At 43.6% G+C, this 21,516-nt stretch overlaps 1 protein-coding gene across 1 annotated transcript in view; it reads right to left on the bottom strand.

The window, feature by feature from the left end:
* The window catches only part of ANXA2 (annexin A2), a 45,364-nt gene extending 29,117 nt beyond the window's left edge, over window positions 1-16,247 (bottom strand). Inside the window, exons 1-3 of the mRNA XM_068275697.1 lie at window positions 16,141-16,247; window positions 2,102-2,160; window positions 1,868-1,970 (exon numbers count right to left, since the gene is read on the bottom strand). Coding sequence (XP_068131798.1) covers window positions 1,868-1,970; window positions 2,102-2,149 — 151 coding nt within the window. The 5' untranslated portion in view covers window positions 2,150-2,160; window positions 16,141-16,247. The remainder of the gene's footprint in view (window positions 1-1,867; window positions 1,971-2,101; window positions 2,161-16,140) is intronic.
* Between the last annotated feature and the right edge of the window lie 5,269 nt (window positions 16,248-21,516).

Here is a 21,516-nt window from a genome sequence, read left to right as displayed (position 1 = left end):
ATAGGGCTGGAGCTAGTATGGTTTAGGTGACCCTCCAGGAAACCTCAGAGGTTCATATCAGCCTGTACAACTTGAAGCCTCGCCGGAAGCGCCGTGGACTGTCTATTAGTTGCTGTCGCTAGTCCGCATACACACGCGGACTAGCGACAGTTGCGGCGAAGTTGCAGCGGCAACTGTCGCCATGCGATTGACCGACGCCAATCGCCTGGCAACAGAAGCGACGAGCGACGGTTCGGGGTGCGCGCCTCATACTCACGGGCCACCTGTCGCCGCAACACGCGCGTGTCACGGGGTTGCGGCGACAATTGTGCCCGTGAGTATGGGCCATTACAGTTCCTATAAGGTTTCTGGGTGGGAAGAGTGCAGCAACGTCTCGGTGCTGTCACTTCTCTTTATGGACTATGGCACAACCCACAAATGCCAATTTACCAGTTATTTCCCAGTTAATGACATACAGCCTCATAAACCTTGTAAACAAAACCACAACATTATAAAACAAGCTCGTTAACATGCCTTAACTGACAGACATTCACTGACTTTATTGCCAGACATTTTAAAGCTGTGCTGGGGTGAATGGATATATAGTCAGTATTGTTCTTGTCAGACACCATATGCTACACACAAGTGTTTCCTATTTATGACTTGCAGTCAGCAGTGCTGGGCTAATGATGGGAACCAGAAGTCAGCTGATAGTACAGGCACCTCTGTCAGCCACCATGGTATTCAGGCTAGGCAACACACACACACCCACACAACACATGAACATCTAGCTCAGCTGAACATACTTGTGAGTGCTCATGAGGTAAAATAAGGTAGTGCAACAGATGCAGCAGGAATTAGCGCCAATCTGAGTAAGTTTTCTAATGTGATCAGCAGTTCCAAATTCTGTCAGCCAGAAGTTGCCTGCTGCATCTGTAAGGCTACAGAATACTGTAGAATCTGGCCCATCAGGCAACGGACAGCTCATGTCTATGGAAGCTTAAAGAGAGTACCTACAAGTGCTGTGCTTTATTAGAAAAGTTAAATTGAAAATCAGTTTCACCCTGTAGTAAATATTTATGAACAAAAATGCATAAAAATTAATATTCACCAGAGTACAGTTTCTCTTGAAGACTGACATTATAAAGTTTTCAGGACAGGACAGAGTCAATAATCTAGCATATATCAACAGTAATGGATTATGTAAAATGGTTTCTGTGGCAATAAACAACAAAATGTTATCACTTCCTTGGACTTTGACCAGCCTGGAGGCAACTTTCATATGGCAACACTAGGTTAATAGCTTCTCATAAGCAAATTACTAATCATTTATAGTACCGTACTCATTCACTCTAGCATGAGCAAACAATTCTCTTAACAGGTTTACTTCCATTGACTCCAGAAGTGAAAGTAACAGAGCCACTGAAGCCAGCAACTTGGTAAAATTAACCAGCAGCTAGTGGCTGTGGCAGCTAGTGGCTGTGATTGACTTTAATTCCATTCCTGGATGCATGGAGATTTGAATGCATTTGTTCTCCTCACTCCTTGCCTCCTGCAGGTTATTGCAGTTAACCAGTACTGAACTAATGGTAATGAATTGCTATTGCTACTCAATTCATCCACTTCCTCTCCTCTAATGACAAGATTGTGTACCTGGTTCTTCTAGGCACGGGTAGGGCAGAGCCTGAATATATATAATATATATCTTCAGGGCAATGGCCAGGCACCAAAACATCTCCTCTCCCTACAATGGAATTTTCTGGCTGAGCCAGACACCAATTATCACACAGATTCCGTGACTATTCTCTTCTGGGTTCATTTTTCAACTTTGTATCACATAAGTTTCAATTATTTTAGAGCTACAGTACTGAGTTTTTAGGGGACCTACCCTTTGTCTTGATGGCAGTTTCAAGGGCTGCAGCATCTTTCTCAGCATCAAAGTTGGTGCTAGGCCTGACGGTACCACATGCTGGCGCACTGGAGACGGACTGCTGCAAAGGGAAGTGAAAGTCACTTCAGCAAAGTGAATCGGGAGAAGCAGAGACCGTCTAGCTCTGATGTAAGTCAGACAAGAGTCTACGATGCTCAACCATCTATGTAAACACTGCTTAATGGTACTTACATTTCCTTCCAGCTTTAGCTTGCCTAGGATTTCATGAATAGTAGCCATTGCTACAGGTTCTACAAAAAAAAAACAAAAAGACAATGGGTATTAAAAAAAAAAAAAAACCCAGACATTAATGATACAGTCAGCCTTCTGTTTCCTTTAGCTTGCAAAACATCTTTAGACAATACTGGAATTCTAGAATAGCAAATACTATGACAAACAGGGTCACAAATACACACACTCGGGTTGTTTTACTTAGGCTGGAAAAAACAAACAGTGGTGGCAATAAGGAAACCTGGACTGAATAAAGAAAAAAAAACAAAAAAAAAAAAAAACAAGACAGTATTTCCCTAATGAGGCCACAGACAACAATGGAAACACTTTTAGGCTGGCTGTGGTCCCTGCTACTCACAAAGAACAGGTAAGCAGACCAGGTATCCTGATGCTCACTGAATGAATCTGACATGGATCTGTTTACCACGCCTGCTGCCAAATCCTCATGGAAACATACTACTTTTTACCTTCCAATTATAACAAACCTCACAGGAAAAGTGCATTTATTTTACTGGTTTGTGTACTTAAAATAAATGGATACTAACTATACTCATCTCATGTGACTGGAGCTCAAGCTTCTCAGTCTGAACATTGTAACCTGCATCCACTATTCTATAAAAAGTTATATGAATAATCAAAGGGCACTGGGATTAGCAGGCACTCTCTCCATAATTATGGTATGAATGGAAAGTGGTTCACTCATACTCATCTAAAGCTGGCCATACACTTTGTGCTAGGTACACACCATACAATTTTCTGTTAGATTTTCTCTTAGATTTACCTGCCAGATAGATTTACCTACAACATGGAAAAAAAGCTAACAGAAGAATCGAACAGAAAATTGTATGGTGTGTACCTAGCATTTATAGATTTCAACCCAATGTTCCAAAAAGATAGGTTTCTTTATGAAAGGGATCAATAAATACCATACAGAACACATCAATTTCCAATAGATTCTAGCAGGGAATCTATTGAAGAAAAAAATAATAATAATAATTCGAACTGCAGAGTTGCAATTTTTGATGCAATGCAGAGCTATAGGCCATCAATCTGCCAATGCTGTTGCCCCACCCCCAATTATTTTAAATTTCTGAACCTGTTTGATCAATATTTTCAGTCAATTTTTAGACAAAAATGTTCATAAATCAATAAAACTGACATTTTGGGGAATTGATTCCCAGCAGATGAGTCAAATCCTTTATCCTTGGCCACCTTTATACTGTGTGTACCTTTAGGAGGCTGGAAGATTCATAGTGCAATATGGAGTAAGGAATGCCTTCATGTGAGGGAGGTGGCTATTTTCTATTATTCACATGTACACAGGACAGTTAATAAGGATTACTGCACTACATATATCTTTTAAAGCAGAGGTAGGGAACCTATGGCTCGGGAGCCAGATGTGGCTCTTTTGATGGCTGCATCTGGCTCACAGACAAATCAGTATGGGGTTGATTAACTAAGCTACACTGATCAAGCAGCACAGCATAGTGTGGCAGCGCAAGTAACATTTTCAAAGTAGGTACGCTACTACTGTAGCATGCACTACTAACTTACTCACCCTCTCTCCAAAACTAACGGCCGCTCCAATTGTACTTGTATTTAGTTTGAAACATATTGTATGGCTCTCAGGGAATTACATTTTAAAATATGTGGCGTTTATGGCTCGCTCAGCCAAAAAGGTTCCTGACCCCTGCTTTAAAGGTTATTAGGTTTTTAAATAGTGCTGACGTTTTCCGCAGAACAATTTATGACACTGTCTGACAGAAGAGCTCACAATCTAATTCCCAGCATAGTTGCATTCTAATGTGCCACCACAGTCTAAGCCCTATTTATCGTGGTAACCAATTATTTTGATAGTCTGTTTCTGGACTTTGGGAGAAAACACACACAAACACAGGTAGAACATACAGACTCCATGCAGATAGTGTGCTGGCTGGGATTTCTACCTTACCAGAGACTCTAGCCATGCAAGGTCAGAGTGCTATACACTTAGCCATTTCACAGGTTAAAGTTCTATGTATTGATATAAAGCCCTAAAACAAAAACCCTAAAAGAAAAAAAAAAAAAAAAAAAAAAAAGTATGCGAGTCTTGCCTACAAAATAAACAGAGATTATTGTCAAAGAGCCCAGTCTAGGGTTCTTTGTTTCCATTTACTGGAAAAGGTTTATCAGGTGTCCTTCACTGAATTCTTAGTTATGTCTCAGAGTGGAATACCAGTGGCAAGTTAGTTTAGCTGTGGTGACCTCAGCCTTGAGTGGGTTATCTATCCAGGGTCCATATAATACAGACAGTCTCTGGATCTTATGCATATACAGCTCTATTCCAGTAACAAACATTAGGTTATATATTTCTCTGCAAATTACTGGCCAGATTTACTTCATCATTAAGCTACGTACAGATTATGGATTTTTAATCACCAGAGAAAATCATGACAGTATCTGGTGAAAATCTAGCATCGGTACAGGTGTCCCACAGGGTTGTAGAGGTCATTAGTGACCTATACCAGGTTCATCTCTAATGACTGAATGCAATTGGTGTCACCACAACACTCGCCCCATGCCCCAAACAGAATAGACCAGGCTTATAAGCAATTTGGAGGGCGCTTGTGGAGGTGCTCCTATGAGCGTGCTGTTTCACCTGCTGCAAACTAGTTAAATATGGGGACCCACTCACCTCATATAAATTGATAAATCAATAGTAAACAAAGAGACTAGTTGCGCTGGGCCTAAAGATGTTATCTAGCAGTTTAGCGAATAATAGATACAGTTCAACTTAATGAAAACATTTATCAGAATTTATTCAAAATATATTCATAAAACACAAACTGTCAGTTGTTGTATAAATAAAGCAATTTTTTCATCACGATATTGCACATATTTCATATTCAATGTACATACATATCATCCACTCACTCAGACATACACAGACCTTCCAATGTGCATGAAAAAAATCAAGGTAAAAATTGGGATAAAAAAATGGGATAAAAACTAAAATAGAGAGGTTTTGAAATAAAAAATCTGTATGGTATAGTCTCTATTGATAGCTCTGAATATGTGTCACTTGTAATGTCTTTTTAATCCTTAATAGGAGTGAAGTAAGTTGATGTGCTCCAATAAAGATACCCCATGGGGAACTAGTTATCACATCACAAGGGTGTATCCTCTTCACTATAAGTTCCAAGTAGAGCCAGATGAGTAATTAGTGTTTACCTTGGCGTCTATGGTTCCTGCAATAAAGCATCCACACTAGTTCTACTCACGTTCCTGACGGGTAGGTTTAGGGTCAGGCTGGAGTCCAGTATTTGAATCAGAGCTCCGGCCGGCTGCTCCGTGACTCAACTCAGCGTGTGCACACGCTGTATCCTCAATCCGTTCCGCCGTCCACCACTAAGGTAGTTCCGGGTGACGGCTGGTTCACTTCCGGTGACGTCACCTATTCCCCGCGTCCTGTATTGCTCAGCTGTTGCCTGGTAACAGCTTGAGTGGGTCAGTCCGTTAAGTGCGTCCTGTACCTAGTTGATGCGGCTGCAAGGCATTTGTTCCTGTAGCAATTTGGGACAGCGTGGGTTGTATGATGAGGGCTTACGCGTTTCAGCGGACTACGGCCGCCTTTCTCAAAGCCTGTAATTAGTGAACAGCCATCTCTGGATTGATATACTCCGTTAGCTCCTCCTCTCCTGCTGGTGTGGATTCCCCTGGGTCCTAAATATCAATCCAGACGGAGCAGCCGGCCGGAGCTCTGATTCAAATACTGGACTCCAGCCTGACCCTAAACCTACCCGTCAGGAACGTTAGTAGAACTAGTGTGGATGCTTTATTGCAGGAACCATAGACGCCAAGGTAATCACTAATTACTCATCTGGCTCTACTTGGAACTTATAGTGAAGAGGATACACCCTTGTGATGTGATAACTAGTTCCCCATGGGGTATCTTTATTGGAGCACATCAACTTACTTCACTCCTATTAAGGATTAAAAAGACATTACAAGTGACACATATTCAGAGCTATCAATAGAGACTATACCATACAGATTTTTTATTTCAAAACCTCTCTATTTTAGTTTTTATCCCATTTTTTATCCCAATTTTTACCTTGATTTTTTTCATGCACATTGGAAGGTCTGTGTATGTCTGAGTGAGTGGATGATATGTATGTACATTGAATATGAAATATATGCAATATCGTGATGAAAAAATTGCTTTATTTATACAACAACTGACAGTTTGTGTTTTATGAATATATTTTGAATAAATTCTGATAAATGTTTTCATTAAGTTGAACTGTATCTATTATTCGCTAAACTGCTAGATAACATCTTTAGGCCCAGCGCAACTAGTCTCTTTGTTTACTATAGAATAGACCAGGCTGCTCAGCAGCATGTCTGTGCAGTTATCTTTACAGTCACCTGAAACAATCATTTTAACCAGTAACACAGATTAACGCACCAGGTAATGATCAGGACTAGGAGTCAGGAAATAATCTGCACTCGCAACTGGCTTAAGGAAACATCCTTTTTAGAGTAAAATTCTCACTTCGTCTTACAACACGATTTGAGAAGAGCCGGAAAAGAAGACGCATCGATTGGATGTACTTGGCAACTATATATAGAAGGGGCAATTATGGAACATTCATTGTTAATGCAGAGACCTGTCTACACCCAGCTTTAGCAGCTTTGCCACAAAAGCATAGCTTGCAGTATTATGTCCTGTAAACAGCCTGATCTCTTCTGCACAGGAAAGTGTAGAACAGAAAACAGAAGCACTTAATAGCATAAGTACCGTACAAGGCTCCTGCACTATTCTGAACTTAAATATACTGGCAGTCAGTGATACAAATTACCAGTGCTAATGCTCAGTGCACTAATGTGGCTCTCCAGCTACATCACTTGCCAGGGCTAATTTAAGTCCTGAAAGCCTTTATGGATTTTCCGTACATAAAACACATCACTTAAATTCTCTTACTTCCCCCAACAAAAGTATTCATTCTTCAGCATTTTGTGCATTCTGGTTAAAAGTAAAAACATATGCACCCTATGAAAAACTGATGGATTTCCATATGTATCTTGTATTTAGGTGTATAGCATTGTCTGTATTATGTACCCCATGTTTGTTTTCTACTTTGTACAGCGCCACGGAATATGTTGGCGCTTTATAAATCAATAATAATAATATAAAGGCTTCTAAAGTGTATATTTTACGGTCTCAAAGATAACAGGCAAGTCTCATATAAAAATCTGTCTGTCTTATTGATAAGGGATTTAAATAAAAGGTTAATGGGCAGTACAGTGTTGTAGTGGATATGACTTTTGTCTTGCATTACTGGGGGCCCAATTCAAATCTGGGCCAGGCAACTATATGCAAGAAGTTTGTAAGCTCTTCACATGCTTGCATAGGGTTTCTAAAGGCACTTTGGTTTCCTCACCCAATAATATGGCTATGATAGGCATATTAAAAAAAACACACACACACACACACACACACACACACACACACACACACACACACCATGTTCTCCCAGCAGGGATCAGTACCAGATCCCACTAGTTCTCCAAAAAGGGTCGGCACCTTCAGTATTAATAGCTCTTTAAAACATAGCTCTTTATTGAAAAAAAAAAAATAAGTTTAAAAAGATTGTTTAAAAGTGAGTGGCTGCATCCCAGCGACAGCCCGCTGTTTCAGGTCTACACACCTTTCTTCAGGCTGGACAACCTCACATATGGACTGTCCAGGTGTGAGGTTGTCCAGCCTGAAGAAAGGGGTGTAGACCTGAAACAGCGGGCTGTTGCTGGGATGCAGCCACTCACTTTTTACAATCCTTTAAAACATAGCTCTTTATTGAAAGTTTAAAAGAGCTATTAATACTGGGGGTGCCGACCCTTTTTGGAGAAGTATTGGCTGTCGTCTAAGAGATACGGAAGGACGAGTAGTCTTGGCACTCCTTTACAATCGTTTGGTTCATGGGTGTTGATCACACTTGGACAATTTGAAGCCAGATCCCACTAGTGATATTGCAGGGTCAAGGGGTTGGGCGGGGGCCACTGTACACACTCTTGATTCTTGGCAGAGACCGTAGTTTTTGAACACCTTGGCAGAGTTGCATCTAGCGTGTGTACACAGCTTGAACCATCAGCTAAAAATCCAGTGTGCCCCTCTGATTCCTGTATCAGCGAGCGAGTTGCCTGGCAGATAGGCTTGACCATGATCATTGCTCTACTCACACCACCTGCTCCGTGCCACTCTGTGTGTCAGTCCAGTTGTGCAGCCAAAGTAGCTTTGATCCAGTAGAGCAAGGACCCCATATCTGAAAGTGTCCCGGGAAATCTAATACCAATATGTCAGCTAATAATCCTTTAATTCCTGTAATATGTAAGGTGGACCTGCATGGATAAAAATTTGTTTTTCCAGTCTTTCATGCTTGATTAAATTGAGGTCTGGTGAATGTGGAGGCCAAAAAAAATGTGATTTGTCAGATCAGGCCATTTCCCCCATTGCTCCATGGTTCAGTTCTAGCACTCATGAGTTCACTGTTGCATCCCTTGTTGGCCAGGTGTGAGCATGGTCCCTCTGGTCTGTCAGATCTGTGAGTTGCAATGTACTAGAGGTTGCAGCAAGTTGCAATGTACTAGAGGTTGTGACACATTTCTCTTATGGCAGCAATAAGTTATTTTTAGCAATTAGTCCTACGGTAGCTCTCCTGTGAGATTGTGCTAGATGGGCCTTCCTTTTTGGAGATGTTTTGACTTGGTCATCTAACCAATAAAATTTAGCCCTGGTGAAAGTCACTCAAATCCTTACACTTTTCCTGCTTTCAAGAGGTCACTTTGCTAGAGATTCACGAATGGCAAAATAAAATGCTGTGTACAGTATGTCTACATAAGCCATCTTCAAGGAAACCTATAAGGGGAAAAAGTGTCCAATTTGGGTACTTACCTCGGTAGAGGGAAGCCTCTAGATAATCTAACAGCTTTCCCCATTCCGTTCCTCTGCAACACTGCTTGTTGACCCTTGTTGATGGCTAGCGCATGCGCAGTAACATGGATCCCAGCAGGTCCTTGCTGCTGTTCAAGCGGGCCGGTGCTTCCCAGGTCCCATCGCTGGATCGGCCTTGCAGAGGAGGATGGGGGAAGCTTCTGGAGGATCCAGAGGCTTCCCCTCCTTAGGCAAGTGTACAATTTGGTCCATTGCAACCCTCAAAGGTTTGCTTTACAGCCCTTATTCAGCCTACCAGATTTGTCATAGATAAAAAGGTCAATAGGGGACTAAACCATTACTAACACAATTTTCAGGTTTGATGCCGCATTTCCAGATGAATTCCTTTTAGAAGAGTCCGCACGTACCCCAGAGATATGAGCATGAAGTATAGAGCTCCCAGCAGAGTGTGAGTTGCTTACTCTGCACAGAGCCATCACCTGACTTTGACCGCTTCTTTCTCTGTTTTCTTTTAAATAGAAAGGTGGGGGGCAGGGTCAGCTCTGTGTTCACAGGTTAAAGTGTACCTGAGATGAGTGGAACAAGTGGATTTGTACTTACCTTGGCCTTCTTCCAGCCCCCTGTAGTCGGTCAGCTCCCTCAGGCTCCTCCTGGTCCACTCTGCTGTGCCACTGAAGTTCTACTTGCGCTCCTGAGGTATGCGCAGAATGCTCCCTGCCATGGGAATGCAATTGAGGAGGTGGGTGGACCAAGACAGTGCATGCGCAGTAGCTTGCAGCCTGGCCCTCACTGCACAGCAGACCACAAGGATAGAGAAGGAAATAGACTACAGGAGACTGTAAGAAGCACCAGATAAGTAAAAATCTTCTTGTTCCCTTCGTCTCAGGTTTAATTTAAGGCCACATGGAGCCCCCGACTATCTCCTAAGTCTGGTGATGGGATAAGGAGAAGAGTTTTCACAGCTCAGACTTCTGTTCAGTCAAGCCATGCAGTATCTGACAAACACAGGACATCAGCAATGCAAACCCAATCAGCCTGGTAATAAACATAAGAATAATACAAAAACGATTTGTTCTTTGCATTGACATATGCCACACAATATACATAAAAAAAAAGCTTTAACTAGGGCTTCAACTTATTGGGCTTACTGTATGAAAAAAAAAAAAGTGTCCCCAGGCACAGGAACGTTCTGAAATGCATGGAAAATTGCTACCTATGAGATCGTCATGCTCACTCACAGAAGATTGCAGGGTTCAGTTAAACAGAGTGGCATAGGAAAGACGTCAGTGGAGATGTTGGAGAAAATGAACTGGGATAGGACAGTGATCAGAGGAGATCAAAAATGTTGAAGCAGGATGGCCAAAAGACAAGTCAGTGGTGGTCAGACATGGTGGAGAAGGATGGGAGAGGAGGTAGTGGGATAGGACAGGAGTAAGTGAAGCACGGAGATGTTGGAAAAGGGTGGGAGAAGGAGGAAGTGGAATAGGACAGAAGTCAGAGAAAATCAGAGACACTGAAGCAAGATGGGAGAGGAGGTAGTGGGATAGGAAAGTGATCAGAGGAGATCAGAGATGATGAAGCAGGATGGCCAAGAGACAACAGTCAATGGTGGTCAGACATGGAGGAGGATGGGAGAGGAGGTAGTGGGATAGAACAAGAGTAAGTGAAGCAGGGAGATGTTGGAAAAGGATGGGAGAGGGAGGGAGCGGGATAGGACAGAAGTCAGAGAAGATCAGAGACACTGAAGCAATGTGAGAGAGGAGGTAGTTTCTCTCGGTTTTCCTTCTGTCCTGTGCAAGAGTTCAGGTCCAGTTCAAAAGAAAAAAAAATGGAAGGCATAAGGAACTGAGTAATTCTGACAGCCAGATTGTGATGGCTGGATGACTGGGTCACTGCATCTTCAAAATAGCAGCTCTTGTGGTCTGGTATGCAGTGGTTACTCCAAAGTACAAGATTAGCGCTCGCTCCTCAAAAGCACCACTGTGTAAACAATGGTGTATTAATGTTTTTGCACAGATGAGAATTCAAATGGCAATAAAATCCAAGTGCTGCAGTTCAGTAACTGGGTTGTGCCAGTAAATACAAGGAATAAAAAAACAGTCATTGCGCTCTCGGCATCAGAAAACAGGCATCCACCTCGCCCTCCTATATGAAACCACTCACCAACAGTTGTGGTCTGTAAGCAGACCAATCAGCGCTTTCGGGGTGTATGGCCCCCCGTCACCTCTCTGGCTCTGCTGCCTCTGGCGTAGTCAGAGTGTGGTGCGGATCCGTGGTGGTCTCCTGGTCCGGGGTTGGCGTCAGCTTATGAAGATAAAAAAAAAACACACAGGAAGACCCGCTTCCAATAGTGTGATTCCGTTTATTTAAAAAAAGGGGTCATGTAAAATACGTGACTGGGGGGCATTGAGCGATATACTATGTTGTAGATGGAGTCACCTCCAGTGTGGCCACACAGGAGGTGACTATCTACAACATAGTGTATCGCTCAATGCCCCCCAGTCACGTATTTTACATGACCCCTTTTTTTAAATAAACGGAATCACACTATTGGAAGCGGGTCTTCCTGTGTGTTTTTTTATCTTCATAAGCTGACACCAACCCCGGACCAGGAGACCACCACGGATCCGCACCACACTCGGACTACGCCAGAGGCAGCAGAGCCAGAGAGGTGACCGGGGGCCATACACCCCGAAAGCGCTGATTGGTCTGCTTACAGACCACAACTGCTGGTGAGTGGTTTCATATAGGGGGGCGAGGTGGATGCCTGTTTTCTGATGCCGAGAGCGCAATGACTGTTTTTTATTCCATGCAGTGGTTACTACTTACCAAGAGGCAGAGAAACCAATACACCAGTGACAGAGTTGCTCACTGAAGTGCACTAGAAGCAAAAGCTTCTCCAATCCCACTTAAGAACTACTGTAGCAAAAATTGCTGAAAAATGCAGTGTGGAGCCATGGCAGAAAAGTGTCATTACACAGTACAGCACAACTTGCTTTGTACAAAGAGTGCCCATACTGATCTCTCCTCTGCCAAAAGAACCAGTGGGATGTACTGAAGACAAATACCCCATGGAGGCCCCTCCCTGCAACTTACAGGATTTCCTGATAACGTGTTGGTGCCAGATACCACAGCACACCATTAAATGACTGGGATTCCTTTCCTCCACAGGTCAGAGCTGTCTTGTGCCATATGGGAAATGGAGACAAATTTATGGCCTGATGCATACCATGCAATTTTCACTTCAGATCCTACTTCCAATCAAGAAAATATACAGCCTATTAATTGCCAGCAACTGATCCCAAGCTTATATTTAATCTCTCTCGATCAGAAGCAGATCGGACAGGCTGGAAAATATTAACAACAATACTGGCTATCATTCCGTTTATATGTCCTTTTGATCTATATCAGATTGGAAAAATGAGCAGAATTCTGATCGGGATTTGAAAAAAAAAGTAAAATATTGCAAATGTGTACTTCTATATCTGATTGATGTCAGCCCTGACTATAGATCTGATGTAAAAAAATTGCCCCAGGCCTGAAGGAGGCCCCGCACCCTCTGCAGTGGGAGAGCGGGCATAGGAGTTACAACTCACCTTGCTTCCGCTGATCCCATGCTGCCCCCATCTACTTACTCCCCTAGCATCCGTCAAGTTGGTAACAGCGTCCCCTATGATGACGTGACCACATGCCATCACAGCGCTGTTACCAAGGCGACAGATGCTGGGACAGGAAGGAGATGGAGGCTGTGTGGGATCAGCGGAAGCAAGGTGGGTTGTAACTACTATGCCCGCTCTTCTCGACACTGCGGGGCACCTGCCTATCTAACCTATACTGTGGGCACCTACCTATCTAGCCTACACTGGAGGCACCTACCTATCTAAACTATTGTGTGTGTGTGTGTGTGTGTGTGTGTGTGTGTGTGTGTGTGTGTGTGTGTGTGTGTGTGTGTGTGTGTGTGTGTGTGTGTGTGTGTGTGTGTGTGTGTGTGTACACGTGTTTCCACAGTGTGTGGGTGGGTAGTGTGTGTGGGTGGGTAGTGTGTGTGTTTGTGTGTGTACACATACTGCATGTATGTGTATCCACAGCATATCTGTGTCTCTAGGCCCCGCATATGACACTCGCCCCAGGCCCCCTCTAGTGTATTCCCAGCATTAGGCTGGTGGGTTTCCCGTTGTGGCTTATCAGTGTTTGTGCTGCATTAATTATTCATAGCCAGTGCTGAAATAAACAGGGCCATGATGACACTGGCTGCTGTAGAATGTCAGCATCTGCTGCTCTGGCCAGGAGGAGGGTCCAGCACTGATATTTCAGCACTGTGGCACAGTACAGCTGTTTTCAGTGCAGCATTTAAATGAATGGAGTCACTGCACCCAGATCCATCTGCTTCATCATCCTTATCATTAGGCTGCCTCTAGGATAGCTGTCCACAATCAGATCAAACACAAACCACTGCTCTCTCTAGCTTGGCTCTAGTCAATACCATTCAATATTACACAGCCAGCCATCCTTCTCCACACGAAATAAAGTTACCACATTGCCCAGTACAGTTTTAAATGATAAACTGAAATAGACCAGCGTCAGGAGGATCCATCTACAATAGATCATTTACTGGATAAATCTTTCAGAAAAAAAAAAGGCAGAACCTTTTAGATCAGATCTGCATAAATATTCATCATCTCTGGATTAAATCCGCCCCACACATGCATAGCAGATAGGGTTAATGTTGATGCGAGCCATGAGGCATGTGTATGAACATGCCCTTTCTAAAGAGAAGTGAATTTTGCCAATCTCAGAACATCGACTTGGGTGTGGCCCACACATCAGTATAATAGCTGTCGCAGCTACATCCATGCTGAACAAACACTCTCTTCATCTTTGACCAGGAAAAAAAAGCCAATGTGCTGACAGAAAGTCTGTAATACAAGCTGCAGAGACGAGAATCATCATTTAGGCTACACACTCCTAACAAGAGAGGAGATAGATATTACATTTATCGACTACTTAAGTCTCATTTACAAGACCCAAAGGCCTGTAATACTATAACAGCAGATTAGTTGATATATTGAAGAATTGTATGGCAGTAATATAGATTTTTAAGACCCACTAACTGCTTGATAGAGTTTCCAGTAACAAGATCCCATAAACCACTGTGGTCTTATCTGGGCTGAAAGTGGTTAAATCCTCCCTGTGTATGGGAATCATACAGTGAAGTTAGAGCCCACACCCGGCCCCATGCCAGCTTTTACTCCACCCAAGTTATAAATCATTCTGTCACACCTATCCTGCTAACTCACTGTACTTCTGTGCCTCTGCCAGACCTGAGGACTATACACTGCATTCCTCACTCACCTCCCTTCTGCTAAATAAACTGCTGGAAACATTTCGTAACTGTTTGAATATTCAGGCAAACAGTTACTAAATCTGAAGTTGTTACTGTTGAAGTTGTTTTTCTTACACAAAAAAAGAAATGGAGGGACTGTGAGCCTAAATTATCTACTAAAGAAGAATCCTATTATAGTAAACTCCAAGGGACCAGAAAAAGTAGTTTACTACATCAGAATTGGTCCTACATTGTATACAGATGCAGTCGCTGGGGCTTGGGGACTGAGTTTATTATATCCAGAACTTTACTATATCAGCGTATACTAGAACGAGATTCTACTGAAGGTTATTTTACATACATATTACACAAGAGAACACAACATACAAGGCTAAACAGAGCAATTATCCCTAGCTCATTACAAGATTCATGATTTCTTATGGGAAAACACCAGACAGATAAATACATGGCTGAAATATGGTACATGTGAAATGGCTCACTTCTACAGCCTATCCTGTGATTACGAAGGCTATAAGCAGCACAAGAAGAACGCCAGCAAATGCATTCAGAACAGGACATGCTGAATGGACTGTGAAAGGCAGCAGCGCATTTATGAGTCATCACTGCAGTCTTTATTCTTGCAGCTCACATTCACAGTGCAGGTTCAGGACTGGGCTGCTCCCAAGTTGATTCACCAGATCCTGGTGCCTATGCCAAAAATAGCCTCTCTCTCTCTATTATATATATATTTTTTTTTTAACGTGTGTGTGTGTGTGTGTGTGTGTGTGTGTGTGTGTGTGTGTGTGTGTGTGTGTGTGTGTGTGTGTGTGTACACACACGTTAACTAGTGTTTAAAAACAGCCGAATTAAGCATTGCTTTTTATGTCTGGTCTGCCCGCTTTACAGTTCCAGATAACAGAACAGGTGCTACACCTGTGATGGAAGGAATGATCTTTCAGTCCCCAGGCTAGACAGTAATCTTGCTCTATTGTATGCACATTTATGACAGGAGCACAGTCTATGAGCATATTTTATTCATGCACATCATGGATAACACTATACAGATGCTCTTTCAGACAAAAATGTAAGACATTATTATTAGGTTTCCACATTAAAAAAAAAAACATGTACCAGTGCATATAAAGTACACTGAGTGGTACATGAGTGGTAAATGAATAAACAAAACAGGGCGAGACAGAAAATAAAACGCCCTTTTCACTAGAATGAGATTTGCAGATTCCTATATAGTTCCGCTGCCACCCACCTAAATCACATACTAATTTTCCTCCTCCATCCTTTCATGCAGAGCTATGAAGTAAAGTCAGGTTGCCTCTGCAGAATTTGGACCCCAAACACAAAGTGCAGTCAAGGGTTGCCTAGCAACACAACAAGACCACATTCAACAATTCTCGATTCAAAAGTGAAGAACCAGACAAACTGCCCTCAGTTCCCTTGGCACAGACACCCCATGTGGCATGCTAGCATTGCACAATCAGAGAGCCACACTGTTACTTCTAGAGAGAAGAAGTGATTTATAGAAGCAGAACTCTATATAAAACATGAGAAACTGTCAGCTGTGTGCATAGCTACTACTAGTTTGTAGTACGTTACAAATTTTCTTATTTACTTTCATTGGGGTGAAAAGGTTGTTACTTCAATATAATGCAGACAGATGTGGATGTCGTGGGCTATTGCTATGAGCAGAGTGTGCCTGTGCAAAGTGGTGAGCAGAAGCAGCATAGTTACCTGAGCAGCAGCGGCGGAGGAGAACAGAGGGACCGGGTTCCGCTCTCTCACACACAAGTAAGCGGAGTGCGGTGTGCAGCGGCCGGGCGTGGCATTTAACAGGCGGCCACGTGTAAGTCTAGCCCAACTCCAGGGGACGCCACCTCTCAGCACGCCCAGATCACCGGCCACAGCCTCCGCCCTCTTCACACACAGAGCCCAGCCCGGTGACTGCTGGACTTGGGAGGGATGCTCTGGGCTGACCACCCTGCAAGCTAGAGCTTTCTGCAGGGTCAGGAAAAGTACAAGGGAAGAGAATACAATGTTGGCTTCTGGGCTGCACCCTGAATAGATAAGAGCCATTCCATTCAGCACCAAAATAAAACGTCAAAAATAGCATAATAACGCCTATGGGTAAATAACGTGCATCACAGGCACAGTATGGATTCTCTTAGCAGGGTCACCAAGTTGCTAAAATGTAAGAGGCTTCGCATTTTTGTCCAGGACCCAATTTTAGCAGCAGAATAATGCTTTTATAAGGGCCCTTTCACACAGGCAGCTGACTAGTGGTGAAGTCTCTGCCTGTCTGCTGCTCTCCTGCACTGGCCAAGCGATTGTTAGCGCCCGGTAACCTGCCGAACAGACGGCCACCCCATGGAGTGAGACTTCACATGTCGCGGTTCTCTGACGCTCAGTAACACCACCGCGTGTGGTGGTACAACCGCTGCAATTCAGCTGCATTTAAATTGCACTGGTGGTCGCAGTGGCGTAGCTAAGGAGCTGTGGGCCCCGATGCAAGTTTTACAATGGGGCCCCCCTAGCACTCTATGCATAACAATTGATACGACGCACCAAAACCTGCCAATGGCAACTACAGTGTCAGAGGTGCAAGAAGGGGATGGGGAACAGTTTGTTAATGATTACCACTAATCAAAGTATCTATTAGAAGTGATTATTATGAGCACAGGACTAATAGAGAGCTAATACTGTAATTTAGGGAGGGCCCTTCGGGGCCCCTCTGGCCCAAGGGCCCCGATGCAGCAGCTACCTCTGCACCCCCTATTGCTACGCCCCTGGGTGGGCGGCAGACAGGAGGCTGAACTGCTCTGCAAATGTCGTCAGCGGGCGGCAGCTGTCAGTCTGAAAGTTTGGCCTACTATGGGCTCTATTCATAAACAGTTACCGCAAGTTTTCCGCTCAAAACAGCGGACTTTCCCGACCATTTAGCAAAGTGGGCATTCATAAAAGCTGGTCCCGCATGAAAATCTGCAATCCCCCACCAGAGCGAGAAATTTCCGCCTTCTGCAGTGTTTTTCTAGATTTATCTAGAAAAATGTAACAAAATGGCCATTCATAAAGATTAGAGGAAGCAGTATGTGGACGGGAAATACCGCTTCCTCGAAGCCTGCGGATTACATACAAGTGAATGGGACAGACCTCCCAGAGAGAGCAGTGCACGGAGGAACTCTGCCGGCGTAAGTGTTTCCGCATGCCTTCCGACAGCTTACCGCCAGCCTTCAGCGGAAGATCTCAGCACTTGCATCGCAGCTGCCAACATTTTTATGAATGACTACGCAGAAGTCTAAAATACCGCTGCGGTATTTTCCCTCCAGGAGGTTTTTCGCCACTAATTTTTTATGAATAGAGCCCAAAGCCTCGGACACACACTAATCTAAAGTTGTTGAATCGTTCAACACAACAACTAACAGATTTCACAATGTTGGGTGACAATCGTGTGCAAAAATGTAGCCAAACAACAAGTGACCGATGTCTGGCATTTTGCCTCATCAATATCCGACGGATCAACTTGGAGGACTGTTGGGCAGATATTGTGTAGTTGGCCACATGTATTCAATGCCATCTGAATGACATTATTGTACTGAATGCGGACATGTAATGTACGATGTTTCTCAATGTGCACGCAGTATTTAAAGGAGATGGTTGTTTGCAATATTAGTGTGTGGAAACGACAAGTGTTTTCAATGCCATTGGGAGTAAAGCCGTTGGTTGTCTGTTTTCCGTGACTCGTGTTGAGTGTGTTTACAGACCTTAAAGCGAACCCGAGTTGAAGCTCAGTTCAAAAACAAATATTCACCACGAAGAGTGGGAAGCCTCAGGATCCTATGGAGGCTTCCCTCAGTTGGTGGAAGCCCCCCGTTGCGATGTGGAAGCCCCCTTCCACATCGTGGCCACATGGCTCCTCCTCCGCATTCATGGCTGTGCATTAGAAGCTCGAGCCTTCCTGCGCATGTGCGGGAGGGCTCGAGCATCTAGACTAATTTCTACGCCCTTGGGACAGTAAGTGAAGTCCTGCTGGGCATAGATATACTGTTTGTAAAACAGTAAGTAGTTAAATTACAACTGTCACTAGTTAAAACAGCTAAAGTTCTGACAGGGCTTCATACAGGGAAAGAAGTACTGTATTTGCATTTGCTACCTGTCCCACTGCAATTGGTGCACAGACAAAAGGTGATGTTAACTCCATTGCGCACACCGCTCTTCCACCAGCCAGGTGATGTCATGCTCCATCATCCCTCTGTGACTCCTCCCCCCCTTCCCATAGCAACAAAGCACGTTGACAGCTATATAGCTGACTTTGTGCCTGTTCAGCCGGGCCAGCAATGTCGCCTTAGAAATTGGGTGCCAATCCATGACAGGCGATATCAGTCACAGGTGTGTACGCACCTTAAATCAGGTCTTAGGTTTGAGGGGAAACATAAAAAAGTACAAAAAGGAATAGGTAAGATGAATGTATATGATCAACCGTCACAAAAACAATCTCTGAAGTTAACCAACTTGTTTAAAGCGGACTTAAATTCTCTCATACGTATCTGTTGTTTAGCCTTTACAAACTTATTCATTTATAATATGGGAAGCTAAACATTCCATTGTCTATAGGCAAACATTCATTGTCTTAGGGCCCGTTTCCACTATAGCGTTGCGGAATCGCCGGCGAATCACCGCAGGCAAAATCGCATGCGGGTGCGATTCCGCATGCGTTTTTTGCCGCGATTTCACATGCGATTTCGCATAGGTAAGGCTGTATGCGAATTTAACCATGTCACTGCCTGTGTAAATTAACATTAATACCTATGTGAAATCGCGGCAAAAAACGCATGGGGAAAACGCATGCGATTTCCCTATTAAATACATTGCGTGCGATTCGCCTGCATTCCACACGCAGGCGAATTCTGAGGACCCTACCCTGCAGATTTTTTCTGCACAGAAAAACGTGCGGGGAAACGCACAAGTGGAAACAGTCCCATCCACTTGTACTGACTGTGCGAATCCGCATGCGGGCAACGCATGCGGATTCGCGATAGTGGAAATGGGCCCTTAGTGTACGTACTTGTTAAATGCTCCTCAAGGATATCTTCATCATTGTAATTCTGAATACAAACAGGTCAAAGATCAAGGACAGCTCTTCATGCCAAGTTTACCTCAACTTTTCCAGCTTCTGACTGTGCTTAAGGTAGCCATAGACCTGACGATTTTGAGCAGATTTGACAAAGAGACAAATGTATCTCTAATCAAATCTGATTAGAGATAAATTTGTCTTTGTTGAAGCTGATCATATGCTGAAGGCAGATTCCTGTCCGGTTTCAGCATGAAATCCTCAGGGAATCGGTTGAGCCTGCCACTGCCCCCCAATGTATAAATGTGAAGTGTGTGCATTTATACATTACCTGTCCGGTGTCAGCCTCCACGCAGTGTCCGTTTATCTCACCGGGTTCTAACGGCGCATAGCATCTGGCGTAAGACGATAGGCGCTGATAGCATGTATGCGGAACCTGGCGAGATGGACGGAGACCGGGTGGAGGCTGACCCCGGACAGGTAATGTATACATTTAAAAAAAAAAATGGTGGAAAGTGGCGCTGTTGGTATCCTAAGCTGCAGGTTCCAAAAGGGGTTCCCCAAACCTTTAATCCTAAATAAAACAAAATATAAACCAAGGAACATGCGCTGCTAAAATTCTAGCTTCTTTCAATCGAATCTAAAATCTTTCTAATCTAATCTTCTTTTTTTTTTTTTTTTTGAAAAATTTGTTTTTATTGTATAAATTCACAGCAACAGTGCCAACTGGCCAACATAATATCACATCGCATACAGGTTGTAACAGCAATAATCAAAAAGTAAAATGTTGTGTGACAATGAGATTTGCAATACAACAGAATCTGAAATTGGTCATACACTGATGCCACTGGATCCGTTTATATAACAAAACAGGGCAAATAAATGTGGGGGGGGGGGGAAGCGAGGGAGGGGCTGGGGATGGAAGGAAGTAGGGGGGTAATGGATATGGGGGGGGGGAGGGTGTTGGGGTACACGGAGCCACCTACTATTTCCATTGATTTAGGACTAACCAAAGATCCAATGCAAAAAATAGATATACAGTATAACATTGCAGGGCTCAAACATAGTGAATACAGTAGTTTACTTGATTATACTCTTCCGCAGAATTCCATAGCTTTGTCAGTGTCTCTGAAATCAATCCATATCGCCCATCTGTTAGTCCAGACCTCCTGCTTGGATTGTGCTGATAACATGAGTTCATCTAATCTCATTAAGTGATTTATTTCGTGGAATAATTCAGAACCAGATGGACAATTGGAGTCCTTCCAGTACCTGGCGACCAGCAGTCTAGCACAGATCAGTATGTATCTGAATATAGATTTTTTGATGTTTTTAATTGAGCCAGGCAGAATAGATAGTAATGCTATTTCCGGGGTACATGGGAGGGAGGATAAGTATAACAGATTATGGAGCTTGAACACTTTTTTCCAGAAGGGCTGGATATTTTGACATTCCCACCAGATGTGAAAGTATGTACCTGTCTGAAGCGAGCATCTCCAGCATATCTCTGACGACTGAGGGTTAAATCTGTGTATTGTTTGGGGGTCTCTGTACCATCTACAAAAGATCTTGTAGTTTCTCTCCTGAGCCAGGACTGAAGGAGAGGACTTGTGGGAAATGGTGTAAGATTTTTCCCATTCCTCCTGTTCTAGATTCTTACCTAGGTCCCTATGCCACTTGTTTTGTATATGTGTAAGGTTACTCTCCCCCACTGAACATACCAGAATGGAGTATATTTGTGCTAACATGTGTTCAGGTTTTTCCTGTAAGGAGCAAAGTCGTTCAAAGAAAGACAGGTCTCTGTGTATGTTCCCGGCCCTGGATAAATCTCTATAAAACCCCTGGAATTGAAGCTTATCAAACCATTTAGGAGGGGGTCGGGATGATCCCGGGGAGCCCCAAGCTTCAGGGGCGGACAAGGAGCCCCGGGACAGAAAGTGCCTAATCTGAGGCCAAAAGCTTCTATCTTTGCCCATGAACCCGGGAGCGTGCATGTAACGACTAAATAGAGGGTTATCTAAGATATTCGTAAGAGGACTGGG

This window comes from Hyperolius riggenbachi, chromosome 3 (genome assembly GCF_040937935.1).
Source record: "Hyperolius riggenbachi isolate aHypRig1 chromosome 3, aHypRig1.pri, whole genome shotgun sequence".
In the NCBI taxonomy this organism is placed as follows: Eukaryota; Metazoa; Chordata; class Amphibia; order Anura; family Hyperoliidae; genus Hyperolius; species Hyperolius riggenbachi.
Note: the sequence above shows the minus strand (reverse complement) of the source record. Positions and strands in the feature narration are given on the sequence as shown.